Below are 16,529 nucleotides of genomic sequence, written 5' to 3' on the forward strand. Positions count from 1 at the left end.
GGTGTCACTACTCTTGCTTTTAGGGTGCAATACCAGGATAACTGATCTGATAACAGACACAGCTGCCATATGATTAATGGGTGGGTAGAATATACAATGGGGATACACTGGATTCATGTCCCATGTGGGATAGAGCAAAATTTCATCACACTTACTCAGAATGTCATGCAATGTAAAACTTATAAATTGTTTATTACTGGAATTTTCACTTAAGATATTTTTGAACTAAAGCTGACTGAAGATAACTGAAACTGCAGAAAATGAAACTGTGGATGGGGTGGGGATCAGGGGGACTACTGTAGTTTGATGTGTTTTGACAAATGTACATATTTGTGATACCATCACCCAATTCAAGAGAGGAAATTTTCATTATCACAGAACGTTCCCATGCTCCTTTTATAGACAATTCTTGCCCTCATTCTGACTGTTAGCACCATATATTAATCTGTTCCTGAATTTCATAAAAACAGAGTAACACAGTATGTACTTTGTGTCTAGCTTTTTCACATACAGTGTTTTGGAGATTCATGTTGTTGTATCAGTAGCTTGTTTTTATTGCCGAGTAGTAGCATTCCATAGTATAAGATGTACAATAATTTACTAATGCATCATCCTATTGTTGAGCATTTGGATTATTTCTAGTTTTTGATTTTGGCTATTAAGAATAAGCTGTTATGAACATTCATGTACAAGTCTCTCTATGGACATATGCTGCCATTTCTTTTCCATATACCCCTAGGAATGGAATTGCTGGGTCATATGGTAGATATATTTAGTTTTATTAGAGACTGCCAAACACCTTTCTAAAATGGCTGTGTTATTTTTGCATTGCCACCATCAGTGTTTGAGTTCTAGTACTCCACTGCCTTGTCATTACTTGGTATTGTCAGTCTTTTTAAAATTTAGCCATTTCCAAATGTTAAGAGTTGGATGGACCACAGAAGTCACTCTAGTTTAACCTCTCATCAAGCACAAAATTCCTTCCATAGCATACCTGCAGAAGGTGAACAAGCTACTTACCCTTAGTGCTTTGAATAACTGGAAACTAATTCTCAACTAACATAACGTTTTATACTTACTAGATAGCTTCTGTGAAAAAGTTCTCTTTTACTAAGTTGAATATGTACTTTAAACTTTAATTTATTAGTCATCCTTGGAACAAAAAAGACCAATATTCTTCTTTGTGTTATTTGAAGACATCTCCTATGCATTTCTTTTCCAATCTAAACAACTTCAGCTTCTTCTTCACTCATCCTTATCAGATGGTTTCTAGACTTCCTATCACCCTAGTGGCCCTCAACTAAATATACTCCAGTTTAAAAAATTCATTAAAAAAATATTAAGGGCCTAGAATAATGACAGATTCTCAATGTGGTTTTACTGTACAAGTATAATGCATCTATTATTATACTTTGTCCTGACACTATACTTCTACTGGCATAAAATTATGTTAGTTTTTCAAGTAGTCACATCACAGTCCCTACATACCCAGATCATGAAAAGCAGTCACTGCACGTTTGCTGTTAAATGCCAGCATGTGCTAGCCAGACTCTTTGGCAAGGGTTGCCTACTGATTAGTGTTGCTCAGGACTTATGCCTGCATTCTCTGTCTCTGTCTCACTTGCTGTCTCCTGACTGTCCTGGACTTGATTACTGTTTACTATTTGAACCCTCATCTGTTCTAACCTCCTCTAGATGTATAACCTCTGGCCAGCCTCCCATTCTTATTTGGTAAGCACAAGGTCTTAGAGAAACACCACTCGGTTGTCTGAAAAGGTACCACTACAATCTGTCTCATGTTTCACTCTTATCCATAACAACATTCCAAATATTCTGGTGAAATCAAGATTCAGTTTTACAACAAGCAAAAGCATTACTGCTAAAAATGTATAATACTGCAGCCATATTATAAATTTAAAAAGGCTTATGGGCTGCTCAAGAGTATCTAATCATTGTAATGAAGTTGATTGTATGGAAAGATGTATTCTGTGGTAGCACATGCCCCAAAGGAAGGATAGAAGCATTGGAAACAAACGTCTTCTTTCCCTTCTTATGACAACCGCCGACAGAAAAGGGGCAGAATGAGTGCAGGCAGAGTGAGAGTATAGAGACTGGGGGACAAAAAAAATTGGGATGTGGGTAATACCCTTGGATCGACTCAAAGGAGAATATATATCTTCTATTCTCATCTGCAAGGGAGCAAAATAAGGAATTTCTTGCCCATTCTGGGAACTTGCTTGTTAAACAATAGCAATCTAGCATGTTGGAAGAGGCAAAGCTTACCAAGTGAGCCTGTTCCAATTCCAAGTACAAATGCAGCTGGTGGTTTTAATAATATATGCTTTACTAAAAATTGCTCTCTGATATTTTTCAAGTTTTGAAATGTCACTTTAGCTACAAATTATAGAATCACTTAATATGCTATTCGTAAGATGGTAGTGCCACTTTATATTTAAAATCTTATGGTATCTCAAAAATTTCAAGCAAATGCTGACCTATCAATTACCTACATTTTATAATAATTATAAATACCCCTATATCCACCAAGCACTAAAAACACATAGAATATAGACACACTATTTAGAGTAACATATAATTATAAGAAAAGTACAAGAAAACTAACCTTGACCAGAAGTTCAGTTACTTCATAATGACCATACGAGCAGGCATTGTGTAAGGGCACCAGATCACTACAATATAAGAGGGGGAAAAGCCTGTTATTAAATTCCCTAGACTTATTTAATTTTAATTAATTTAAATTTGTAGTTAGATTTAAATAGCAAATGGCTCATGCGACCTTTTAATAAAAACATATATAAATTTAATAACATCTATATGAACCCTAAATCCTAGCAATCCTAACTCCCAAGTCTCTTTCAAATCCATCTTTTTTCCCCCCACTATACTGCCACTGCCTTGATTTGGGCCTTCACTATTGCTCCCTGTATTAATGAAATAACCCCCATTAAAATATTTTCTTCAAGCTACAGCCCAATTTTTTATAAAGGTTATCTAATGTGGTTATTCCTTGTTTTAACATCCTTCACTGGTTCTTCCTTGTTTTCAAAAGATGGTTCCAACTGCTTAGCCTGGCGTGTGATGGATGATCTGACCCTCTCTAGCCTTCTCCTTCAGTAACAGTACACCAAATTACTGACCGTTCCCTGAATGCCTCTACACGGGACTATCCCCTGGATGTAGGATAGATTTCCCTCCCTCCTGGCTTACTTCTAAATACCTTTTCCAAACTCAGAGCTCAAACATGGATTCTTCTTTGAGATCTCATGTTTTTTAATAAAACCAAAACCTAATATCTTTATGACTGCAATGGAAGAAGACTTTCTATATAAGAAGGTACAGTAGAACCTTAAAATCTTTACATATCTTTAAGCTGCTCCTCTGTGGGAATTACTCACAATTAATTACCACAAACACTATCATGATGGCTTTAGTTTTTAGTTCTATGTACCCCCTCTTTAAAGGCTGATGGCTTTTCTTCCCATTTTTTTTTTTTTGGTTACATAATATCTTACTTACCTGACCACTAATTTCATTTCCAACTATTTAGTAGCTACCCCCGCCTGAGTTCCCCTCATCATCTCATAAATCCAAGAGTTCTAAAAGTGAACTCAATGCTTCCCTAAAATAATTTTCCCTTTTGGATTTTAGTATGTGGATCATTGGGTCTCACTCATTCAGCTTCAAAATTTGAAATGTAATTAACTTTCCATTCCTTTCTCTCTTATCACAACCAGACATTCAACAAGTCTTATCCATTCTTACACTGAACTACCTCTTTTATTGTGTCTGCTTTTCATTTCCACTTGATCTACCACCACTACTACAGATCTTCATTATGCCCAGTCCCTAATCTACTCGACACATTGCTGCCAGAATGTACCTACTGTAACTCCTCCTTTAGAATAATCATTCCCCTTGCTTAAGATCCTTCAATGGCAAATGTGGCTCAAAGAATGAAGTTTGAATCCTTAGGCTAAAATAACAAGTCCTCTAAAACTTTGTTCTTACCTGTTTCTCCAACCCTAACATTCATTTCTCTCTGATGTGAACAATCTGCTTCAGCCAAGCTGGCCTAGTCACTGTTTCCTAAATATGCTGTACTATCTGATTTAGCACTCTCTTCGCACACCAATTATCTTGCACACAGTGATGGTTCCTAAACTCTCTGCTTTCTTGAACTGAGTCCAGGTCAAGTACCATCTCATCCTGAAGGACTTTACAATCACTACAGCTATCACTGAGAGTCCATTCCTGGGAATTCCTAGAGTAGCATCCCTCTCTATCACCTCACACTTAGTACAGAACTTGTATTGTTAGGTATCTTTTTATGCCTCCTGAAGTGTAGTGTAAGCCCTAAAAGTGGCTGCCTTAACGTTTTATAATTCCCTGTATCCTCAGAGCAATCTGCACACTATAAAAGCTCAATAAATGCTTATGCTGTTTAGTAAAAAATATGATTTGTATAAGGTTACAGAAATTATTATAAGAATAGCAACATTTAGGAAATCCTAATTTGCCCTGGCTGCTGTGGCTCAGTGGATTGAGCGTCAGCCTGAGAGCCAAGTGTTGCTGGTTCGATTCCCAGTCAGGGCACATGACTAAGTTGCATGCCAGGTCCCCAGTTGGGGGCGCGAGTGAGAGGCAACAACACAGTGATGTTTCTCTCCCTCTCTTTCTGCTTTCCCCTCTCTCTAAAAATAAACAAACAAACAAACAAATAAATAATTAAAAAAAAGAAATCCTAATATTTGTTCAAATACTTACCCTTTATCTTTAGCATGCACATCAGCTCCATGCTGCAATAACAGCTGTACTATCTTTACTCTATTATATCCTGCTGCCAAATGCAATGGAGTTGACTAAAATATGAATCAGAAAAATGAACGAAATTCAAATACTGGTTTTAAAAAGTCTGAAAAGCTAAAAATCCAAACCGAAATTCCAAAAAGCTTTGTAACTTTATTGTCTAAATAAATAGTCATTAATTTGGTTTTTAAAAATCCAACATATTATTAAAGGCATAGTATAAGTTCATTAATGCAAATAGGAAGCAAACAATTAAATGTTTATTATCAATGTTTTACTAAGTTTAAAAATTAATCCAAATTACTGCTTAAAAGAATATATCAGCATTCTCATCAAATGTTTTAATTTATAATAAGATAGATGCATTTTCATGTTAGCAGGAGATTGACAAACTTAGTTGCTAAAGGAAGTACCTTTCTACCATCACTTGCATGGCAGTTGACATTTAATGGTGTGAGGAGAGCCATCATTTTTTCCTCATTGCCACTCCTAACACACACAAAAAAATTCATTAGCAATTTTTATTCTTTATTAGATCCTATCTGAAGACATTTATGCGAACATTTAAAAAATTAATTTTCATTTATAGTTTATTGCCAAAAACATTTTAATGGTGAAGATTTCATGATAAATGTTTATAACACACCTGGCACTTTCCAAGAGTTCATCTTTCTTATATTCACCTGTGAATGAGGGGGGAAAAAAAAGACAGTTTTATGCATGAACATGCTCATTGAATTATACTTGAAATACATAAATTTGGAAATAAATTTTCAATAAATGGAAAATAGTTAATCAACAGTACATTGTACAGTTTAAAAATATTTATATGAAGAACATGGAACACCTTTGTATAAAAATGAAAAAAAAAAAGTCAATGTTATATAATCAAGTGTGACTGCAATCATATAGAAAATAATTTATATAGAAAAAGGAAGGCCAAGAAGGAAATATACTAAAATTTAAATAAAGTCTGTCTTAGGTGGAAAATTATAGGAGAACCTTTCCTTTTTATTCCTTAAGTTATTATCTAAAATCAATATGTTATTCACTTAACACACAAAATGCATCCACAACTTCATTCAAAAGCCACCCCCTTCCCAAATCCTATATATCACCATTTAGAAATGACAAAAGATAACCTATGGCATCACCAATTGAACATAATCAATCATTAACATTTTTGTGAGTCCAAAAGATTTTTCAACACTAAAATTGTTTTTATTATAATGTTATTTTAAGTAGTTGGCTTTCCATTTCTGCAGGTTTCGTATCCATAGATTTAACCAACGTCAGAGTGAAAATAGTATGATTGGGTATCTATGAACTCAAGAGAGCTGACTGTATGCACTGATTTACACAATCTTAAAGAACTTGGGTGTCCAGATTTTTGTATTTGGGTGGTGGGGGGTGGGTCCTTGAATCAATTCCCCTGTGGACTCCAAGGGACAACTGTATACAAGTAAAAACAGGATTAAATAGAAACTCTATAGCTTTTATATTTACAATACAAAAAAACCCTTTAAAATTAATACAATTTAAATAAACACAATTTAACAAAATGGATAGTTTACACTGATTTGCCGAAATGAAATTCAAACTGCTGCCCACAATATAAATTGTATATTGGCTACTAGTGCAAGGCTTCATCTGAGTCCCAATACTTTTTTAAAAAGATAAAGGCAGAGAACAGCATGGAATAGTGAAGGCCAAACACCAATTTTAAAAAGAAAAAAAAAGTTTACTTTTCTTAGACAAGAATCAAATGCCAACTATCCAGATGTAATAAATAAATAAATAAATAAATAAATAAATAAATAAATAGCCGAACAGACACTATTTAAAAAATCTAGTTGAGGTCATTAACCACAGGAAGCTGACTATTTATCTAGCAAGCTCATTCTTTATATTCTTCCTGTAATACCCAAAGAGAGTACACAAACTTACCAGTCAGCACTGCTTTGGCAGATGGGTCTGCTAAATCCAATGCTGTCCTTCCATCTGTATTTCGGATGGTAGGCTCAGCTCCATGCTGTAAGAGCACTGCAAAATAGCAATACTACTTTTTATTTTATTTTTTAAAAAGATTTTATTTAGCCATTTCCAGAGAGAGGGGACAGGTAGGAGAAAGAGAGGAAGAGAAAGATCGATGTGTGAGAGAAACATCAATTGGTTGCCTCTTGCACGCCCCCAATCAGGGACCTGGCCCGCCACCCAGTCATGTGACTTGACTGGGAACCGAACCAGGGACCTTTTGTTCACAGGCCGGCGCTCAACCCACTGAGTCACATCAGAGGTCTCAAGGTTATTTGAAGATCTTTCGTACCCCGACAGTGTGGTAAATGTTATATTTTATAGATAAGATTACATAATACACTTTAATATTTAATGTATTATATACGTTGAATGACCACTAAGCTCAAAGTCAGATTTTACTTTGCTAGACAAGTGACTAAAGACAGATAAGAATGTGTAAGAAAATAAAATGTAAGTCTGCTTGAAAGTTGGTTTTCTCATTCCAAATGAATACTGCCTATGTTAGAAAGGTTGTTGTATCATAACAAAAATGAAATTTCTAAACCTATGAATAGCCCAGGAATAGGGATCTGTGGTACTGGAAAAAAAATTCACACACAAATTCTTAAAAGAAAAAGGAACAAGAAAGAAAAAAGAAAAGTACTCTCTGAAGGGTTAACAAACCCCAAATCAAAACTGCTACATTACAACCCAAAGCACATACAAGAAAAGACCTGTGCTATCTATATACTGTATTGTTATTTATTATATAAAGATAGTATAGCATACTCTATAAATAAGGAGTTGGGGAAAACAGGCAAATATATGCAGAAAGGGAAGCTTAACTTCTGTTCTTTGATAGGGTTAATGTTCACTGTACTCTATCCTACCTGTAACAGAAATAAAATGTAGGGCATTAATGTGAGCCACACATGTAATTTAAAATGTTCTAGTAGCCACATTAAAAAAAAAACAGGTTAAATTAATCTTAACACATTTTATTTAACCCAACATATGCAAAAACTGTCATTTCAATATTTACATTTATATTGTAACCAATATAAAATTGAGACATTCTGCATTCCTTTTTTTTGTATTAAGTCTTTGAAATCCAGTATATTTTTCCCTTAGAATACACCTCAATTTCGACTGGCCACATTAGAAATCCTCAGCTACTACACTGGATAGTGTAGATCTATAACTGTATTTGGAAAACCCTACATTATTAAAACTAATTATTTATATGTCTGAGACCCAGAAACTAGGAAAAGATTATGAGCAGAAGGCAGTAGCAATATAAAATAACACATAGGGAAGGAGAATCGGGGAGAGGTAACCAGGTAATCTATTTTGTATCTTTATAAATTACCCAATTTAAACTAAGCTGGTGACTTTGGTACAAATAGTGATTTGGTGTGTGGAGGGCAGGGAGAATAATACAAGTCTAGCACAAAGCCTCTGGATTTTTCCTAAGACACAGAACTGGCTTTCTATCTGCCTGAAGGATTTCAACTGTTCCTGTTTTATATCAGGAAATAGAACTAAGGTAGCAGAGTCCAAAATCCCTGACTATGTTAGTCTCAGAAAAATCAATACCAGGTTAATAAACACTCTCCAATACGCAGCCTTCTCACATTATAATTTTCTGTCAATGATCAACCTGTTGGTCAAATAGATGTTTTTTCCTTTAAATGCTTTTTTACTTATCCTGCCAACCCTAGTTCATGCCCTCATCTTTTCTCTTCTGGGTTATTCCACAGTTTCCTAGCTAATCTCCCTGATGCTATCCATTCTACCAGCCCCCTACCAGACCACTCTTTCTAAAATATACTACTCTCATCACACTGTTGTTCCCCTCCTTAAGTCTTCAATGATTCCATACAACCTACATGACAATATGAAGCTCCTTAACCTGGAATTCAAAGTTCTTTATACAGATGTCCCTACCTTTTCAACCTTTCTCCCACTACTTCCTTGAAAGACGCCCAGAAGGAGTCACAGGACTCCAGCCAACTCTCTGCTCTCATTATCCGCTAACACTTCGGTTCACTTCTGCCATGACTTTATCCGGTTCTGTGTGTGCTACCTCTCAAGAGAATCAAGATTTCTAGAAAACAGAAATCTTGTCTCTATTCTCTAAAGAACAGAATCAAGATTTCTAGAAAACAGAAATCTTGTCTCTATTCTCTAAAGAACTTAAACCCAGTACTATACACAAAATGACAGTATATAGTGGTCTGCTTAAATCGGGAAGTGTTCTTAAGTATTTAAATTCATCCTGGCAGGAATTCATCATATTAACAAATGAAGTCAATTTAGATTTAGAATAGTTAAAACTATTTTTATATTTCAGAAAAATTCTGGAAAGTAAACAGCCTTACCAATGCAAACATCAATCTTCCCTTTAATTGCAGCTTCATGGAGAGGAGTGTAATTCCAATTATCACGAGCATTTGGGTCTGCACCATGCCGCAAAAGGAGATTGACGACTTCCGCATGACCAAAAGAGCATGCGTTATGAAGAGGAATAAGGCCCCCATCATCGCGTGCTTGGACGTTTGCACCGTTCTGAAGCAAATATTCAACTACATCTTTCCGCCCAAAACCTAAAAGAAAACAAGTTATCCATATTTAAGTCCTCCAAAGAAAACACATCAAATCAGAATGAACGAGTAAAAGCCATGCTAAAATGCTTCTTGATGGGAAATAAGAGAGATTCAATGATTAAAGAATTCATTGATGAAACAGACATATACTCAATACTGACATGTATGACTAAATACTGAAATTGAAGCTTAAGATTGGTAGAAAGGGTAAAGTGATTATATTCATATAGTTACCAACACTCCAAGACACAGTAACTTCTATAACTTTGTATCAACATGATCCCTCAGCCATAAGATGTCTGGAACCTGTCTAGAGACTGACAGCAGATATCAGCATGATTTCAAAGTCACATTGTAAGGACTATAACATGTGAGGGGAGGTCATGTTGCTATACTGAGAGAGTTGACGAAGAGTCTGAAATGTTGAATGTTAGAGGTCACTTCTTGGCAAAATAATTTGGAGGGGGTCAGTATGTAGCTAATTAAAATTTTAAAATCTTCCATTGTTAAGAGTTTGGGGAAACTTTTAGATTCAAGATTCTTCCTAAACTCTGCAGGCTAATCCCTGATGAAATCCCCATTCTTATGGCCTCAAGAATAGTTCAAAGCATCTGTTAGACATTCATTTCTTGACGGAAAAATAGCTTTGCAGGTATATTCTGATCATGTTCTCACTGGCCAGGTAGAACATGAATAGACATATCCTTAAGAGTCAATGCCAATCTCCATATCCTAAGGATCTCTTTACAAAGGAATCGGAAGCTTAAAGTTAGTAGTCATGGCTGCTCAGGATATACTGTGGTTTATTTTATAATTATAGAAGAGCACTTATCTTCAAACACTGCTCTATGTGTGAAAATCCTGATGAAATCATACAGAGTTTGAATCTATTATAAAGCACTAACAGTGAAACAAAGCAGGCATAATTGGAAAGTAAATTTGCTGATCAATAAACTGTCACTTAATGGCAGGTATTGTGTCCAGTTCATTTCTGTTCACTGGCCAAGGCCAGGATCTAGCATACAGAACTTAATAAACATTTGCTTAGTGCATGTTTAATACTTTGCTGAAATAGTAAGCAAACAACCTCACAGAGACGATGGAACTGATGATTTGTGACCACTAAGAAAAGCAGTCTATTCAGTTTCTTTCTTGCCAAGTTTCATTACTATCTAGGTACCATAAGTTTCAGCAGTTTCAGGAACTGTCTTGCTAACCACAACTATTGTTAACAGTATATTTTGCTGCTACACGGGAAACATCTTTTTATCTGAATGGCTTCCAAAAAGCTATAAAGCAGTGGAAGTCACCACAGAGAAACCAACTTAAATGCTCAGGAAGTTCTACTGAGAGCTGCTACCTCCCACTTTTTACAGTCTGAAGATGGGTGGGCCATTGATGATATAACCGGCCCAATATGAAATGACAGTGCTGTCTTGACAATCTAAAGGTAGGCTAGTGTCATCTATGGCTTTGTCAGAAGAAAACATTCAGATACAGAAAATGTCAACAAATGCCACGGAACAGAGAAGGTTCCTGCAGTTTGGGAGATGGGGTGTATAATCAAGCAGTCTTAAACTCTTGATTATAGAGCCAGAACTCGTCAGATTTTTCCAAGGGATGTCATTTTAAACTTACCAGTTATTTCAGTTAGCAATGATCTAAGAAAGGTATTTCCCACATATATTTCTATAGAGAGGAATATAAGGGAGAAGGTTTTGCCTAGCTCAATTTGGGACAGATATACCATCTCTCTAGTCAGACTAGGAGAAACTTGGAAAAGGATGCCATGACCTCTGGAATGATGAAATTCTGACAACCTAAATGAGGAAGTATGTACTGAAACAAATACTCCAAACTAGCTGCTAAGGAAGTCAATCACCTACCTTTAAGTCCAGCAGGAGTTGAGGAAAAAAATATAGCTCAAGTCTTGATAATACACTGGGAGATCAGCTAAATCATGAAAGGTTCTGAATTCTTAAATACACTAGTGTTTATTTGATACCAGGGTTTTCTAATAATGGAAAATTTAACCCCCCTCCCACAGCAAAAAATAATCTTGGAAACAATAATCTCTAGTTCAGTCCTAGGTAGGAATGTGGGTACACTTTGTGCATCTCCCATAATTATGCCATTGGCCTATAGATAAAAGAAGAAAATACTATTGAAATGTCATTGGATGTCTTTAAAAGTACCCTTTTGGGAAAGGATATGAATGACAAGTACAAAATTTATTGTATCTTTGGTAGCTGAGTTGTTATAGCCTTCAGCTGGGAGAATCACTCCACTTTCTTTTTTTTTTTTTGTTCTTGTTAAAATACTTATTTATTTTTAGAGAGAAGGGAAGGGAGGGAGATAGAAAGGGAGAGAAGCATCAGTGTGAGAAAGAAACATCAATTGGTTGCCTCTCATACACATCCCGACCACAGACTGAACCCTCAACCCAGACACGTGGATTGGGAATCCAATTGGCAACCCTTCACTTGGCAGGATGACATCTAACTAATCCACACCAGTCAGAGCTCAGCCCTCTTATACCAGTCAGATTCTGACCTGTTGGTCCTATTGCCTAGCCTATACAGAAATCCTTTCTACAACATCTCTGAGAGATGCCAGTCCAGCCACTGCTAATTCCACAGCCCAACAGTGCATTAAAAGCAGTCTGCCTCTGTAAGCTTCCATCTATGGGTCCTTGTTTTGACTGCTGAAGCCATATATCAATCATATCCACTCACTTTTCTATAGGACTGTCTTCCATGTATGTGAAGACAGTACACTGTCTGACTTTAGTCTTCTTTCATCTCTAGAGCAAGTAACTCTAGTTTTCATCTGTTGCTTGTGTAATAAATTCCAGAGGCTCTAACTCCACTTCCCTTATCTGAATTAAAAAAAATTTTTTATATGCAAATTCACACTATTGAATACAATAGTCTGACTGGTCCAATGTACATGGCTGAGTAGCAAACTATAAATACAGAATAGTAACCTAACACACTACAAATACAAAACAAGTGTTACTTTGTTTAGCTAGAATCCTCCAATGCAAGCTCTTTTCAACTTGCTATTCATGTATATATATCAACCATCTCTTTCCACCATTTCCATATCTAAATTCCTTAAACCTAATAAACAATTTTACACATTTCTCTACTGAATGCTACCTCTCTGCACACCTCCCTCCAAATATTTAAAATTCTCAAGCCATGAAATTCTATTTTACCTGCTAGATTCCCCCCCACTCCAGTTCTAAGATTCCAGAGAATGTTATGTATTTCTTTCTTTGGCTATGGTGGACAATAAGATGACTTTCTCCCAAAATTTTTATCCCTCTTCTTTATTTTTCAGAAGCAAGTTCAGAAAAGCAATCCCTTTTACTGAAATCCACTGTTTTCTAGGGGATTACACTGTCAAGAATTTCAAATGCTATTGCTTTCAGGAAAGTTAAAGCTGCAGCCTTCCTACCACCAACTTGCCTCTACAAGTTCTGTGACATGTCACAAAAAATTCATTCATATCCTCTGTGTGCGTGGGGGGGATGGTAGGGGGTGGGGGAAGGAAGCTAGCAGTAGCGGGATTGAAGAAGAAACAATTTATCTCATAAAAATGACTTCTTAAAGCATACTTACCTAGAAGAAATGTAATCTAGTGAAATAATAAAAACACCTAATAGAAGAAAAGTCCCAGTTTATGTTGACTGCTTTTTCACTAACAGACCTCCTTCGGGGATGGCAACTGATTATTCTTGTAACTGGATATATTAGATGAAAAGACAATTTTTTCTGAACTGTTTTTCTATCATGATTCATTTTCCTTGGTCTGCACAGATCTCTCATTCTTCAAAAGATAAAAACATGCTCCCCCCACCTGCTCCAGTAAAACCTCCAAACTTTAATTGGCTAAAAAAATGACGTTTTCCTCTATAGCTTACTCTATAATGTACAAACCCAATAAATTGCTTGGTCAGGCAGCTATGTAGTCTCACCACCTATGCTGAGTTTACAATGGCATGTTTAGATGCACATTAACATGCCTGATAACTCACTACCCACAAAAGATATAAAACATATTCTCCATATAGTTAAGAGAAAATGCAGCTGGATGCATTTATATTGAAATTAAGAAAGCAAGTTCTCTCTCATTAATCTAATAATTTAGATTGAATTTACAAAACTAATTAAAAATAAGTTTCCTTTTTGTGATTTGGCATTTGCAACTTCTACATAACATTTTTGTGACATAAAAACTAAAAAAAAATTTTAATTAAAAGTTTTTTTAATTACAGTTGACATACAATATTATATTCATCTCAGGTGTGCAACATGGTGATTAGACATTTATATAATTTATGAACATGTTATATATCTAGTTTGAAATGCAGGGCTTTAAAGCTCTTGTTTAATGTAGACCATTAACGATCTTTAGTATGTTTTTATACCTTAAATTCTTAATCTTATAACCTGTAACTGTTAATATGAGTAAATTGTGAGGGATGGGTTTGTTCCTAAAATAAGTTTTCCATTTCAGTCTAAACAAACCACAATGAAACCCATGTAGGAAGTACTTTGAAATGTTGGGACAAAACTGAGGGTGGGGTGGTAGGAGAGGAAAAAATTGATAAGAAGATAATCCCTATCTTAAACCTCTAAATATTACTATTTTCAGATATGAACTCATTAATACACCAAATTCTTGAAAGGTAGCAACTAAGATCTTCCTTGGTTATTTTTATCCCACAGATCAAGTGAACAGAATCTAAGTAACACTACCCTTTGGATTACATATCAGTTGGTTTATGACACTTTGCCAAATCAGTTGTTTAAATGTTGACTACATGGTCACACAGGGCAATCCAAATTAGGGAGAAAAGGTGGCAGTGCACACCAAAATTTTAGGCAAAATGGCTAAACAGGTGAGATGTGACTTTAGTATCTTTCCCTTTCTGCCGTCCACAGGCTGTTTCTAATTCTTTCACAGATACTCCTTCAAACGAGCCTCCCCAGTGGGAACCCAACAAAGTTGTAAATGATCAAGAAAGCATATATCCTAATAATACTTACACTTTAAAAGATGTACAGATTAAAGTAAACAAATATCTGGTGGCAGAAAGTGTAAAAGCAATGTCTGTGAACAAGGAAATCTTTCTTATGCTCCTCCTCTGTTCATTATTCCTACTCCAAAAGAGTACTTTAAAGCATATCCTTCTGCTTTTTCAAAAAATTATTTTAGCCCTGGCTGGGTAGGCTCAGTTGGTTAGAGCATCAGCCAATATGCCAAGGTTGTGGTTCAATCCCTGGTCAGGGCATACACAAGAATCAACCACTGAATGCATAAATAAGTGGAACAACAAATCACTGTTTCTCTCTCTAAAATCAGTAAGTAGAAAATTATTTTAAACAATCATATAATACACAAAATAAAACACCAGGATTATCGTATGAGAACCTACTCCCATTGTCAATCATGAGGAGAGAGCCACCATCTTTCCTCAAAGTGAAAAGTATAAATGCTTTATAGAAATAAGCTGGGTGTCTCATTTCTAGTTCTTTAAATTCGATAAAATTTAATGTGCTTATATCATAAAATAAACCTAGTAAATATTAAAAGTCATTCAAACCCACTAAGTCTCAGAATGAACCGAGGTTAGTCCCAATTTAACTCTAGATCCAAGCTAAAGCACCTGCAGCATCTTTCCTCTCACCGTACTCTTCACCCCAACGTGCGTGTCTGCGTGGCACAGACCACCATCCTGGACGTAGCCTAAATCAAGACCTCAGTTCTCCCGACCTTGACAATTTCCAGTTCTAGTCTCACGAAAATCTTTCTAATGACTGACTACATAACTAACATTAATGCAAAAGTGTCAAAGAGCAATTGAACTACTTCTAAATTACATCTTTGCATTTTACGAAGGGCCTTTAACACCTCAGCCCAAAGGATTCATAAGAATAATAGTGGAACTCGCAAGAACGGAAGATTTTGGAGATAACTGGCCTTTCAGATCACAAGGTCTACTACGTCCCATATGCCTTCTGGGGGGTAGAGGCCTTTTAGGGCAGCAAGACCGGAAGTTGATACAGGTATTGTTGATACAAAACAAAGCCAAAAAAAGAAAAAACTTTCACCAAGTGCGGCACGCTCCTCCTAGCTCTTATTCCAATCTCAATTCCCCACTAGACAGGAACGGGAAGACGAGGAGCGGAGTCCCCGGGGTGGGGGTGGGGGCGGTACGCTGGGGCAGAAGAGCACTGTGTTTGGTTTTGAGCCTGCGAGCCCGGGTGTGCAAGTGGGGTCCGGCGCGAGTCGAGGTGGCGGCGACGTCCGGGTTACCTGCGGCGAAGTGGAGCGGGGTGGATTTCCTGCCCGCTGTGTCGCGGCTGTTCACCTTCTCGGGCGTCACCAGCCTCTTGACTCGCTCCACGTCCCCGTTGCGGCATGCCTCGAACAGCTCGCGGGCGGTCGGCTCCACGGCCTCGGCCGCCGCGCTCGCGCAGGCCGCGCCGCCACCGGCGCAGCGGCGGCCCGACATAATCTTGGCCGCCGCCGCTGCCAGCAGCAGCGCCAGCAACGGCAGTAGGAGCCCCGGCCCCGCGAGCAAGAGGGCGAGGCCCCCCGGAGGAGACGTGCTCAGGGCCCGGGCCGCTTGGTTCCCTGCTGTCACCGGGATCGGCGCTGGCCCATGGCCACGCCGCTGCGCGCCCCTCGCTGGGCCTCGCGACCCCCGACTGCCCCACGGCGGCGGAGGCAGCGCGAACTCGACGTTCGAGACCTGAAGCGACGCGGCGGCGGAAGCTGGTAAGGCCCCTCCTGCCAGCTCCACGGAGTCCTGGGAGCACAAGTGACGACGTGCTGCGCCTGCGCAGTAGTCAGAGACCTGCGGGGAGCTTTCGGAGAGCGGGTTCGCGCGGAGGGGTTTGTGGGAAATCTGAGGCGAGAGCCTTTGGCCGTGGGCGGAGAAGGGGTTTCGTACCACCGCCATCTTTGCGGTGGGTTTTGCTGAAGTCGAACAACTCTGCTTATTGCCCTTTTTTTAAAGCGTGAATTTCCTCACCTGAACTTGCTTACTGCTATTACACTGAAAAA

The 16,529-nt window shown here is 37.6% G+C and overlaps 1 protein-coding gene across 3 annotated transcripts in view; it reads right to left on the reverse strand.

Moving 5' to 3' along the window:
* The window catches only part of TNKS2 (tankyrase 2), a 55,715-nt gene extending 39,471 nt beyond the window's left edge, over positions 1 to 16,244 (reverse strand). The window contains exons 1-7 of one of the 3 annotated variants that reach the window (XM_090277979.1): positions 15,777 to 16,244; positions 9,225 to 9,449; positions 6,775 to 6,870; positions 5,474 to 5,510; positions 5,241 to 5,316; positions 4,786 to 4,880; positions 2,624 to 2,690 (exon numbers count right to left, since the gene is read on the reverse strand). In XM_090277979.1, coding sequence (XP_090134105.1) covers positions 2,624 to 2,690; positions 4,786 to 4,880; positions 5,241 to 5,316; positions 5,474 to 5,510; positions 6,775 to 6,870; positions 9,225 to 9,449; positions 15,777 to 15,975 — 795 coding nt within the window. In that variant the 5' untranslated portion in view covers positions 15,976 to 16,244. The remainder of the gene's footprint in view (positions 1 to 2,623; positions 2,691 to 4,785; positions 4,881 to 5,240; positions 5,317 to 5,473; positions 5,511 to 6,774; positions 6,871 to 9,224; positions 9,450 to 15,776) is intronic. The other 2 variants (XM_090277977.1, XM_090277978.1) reach the window with 2 other exon arrangements.
* Between the last annotated feature and the right edge of the window lie 285 nt (positions 16,245 to 16,529).

The sequence above is a fragment of the Furipterus horrens genome, unplaced genomic scaffold (genome assembly GCF_987537825.1).
Source record: "Furipterus horrens unplaced genomic scaffold, mFurHor1.1.pri manual_scaffold_5, whole genome shotgun sequence".
NCBI lineage: Eukaryota > Metazoa > Chordata > Mammalia > Chiroptera > Furipteridae > Furipterus > Furipterus horrens.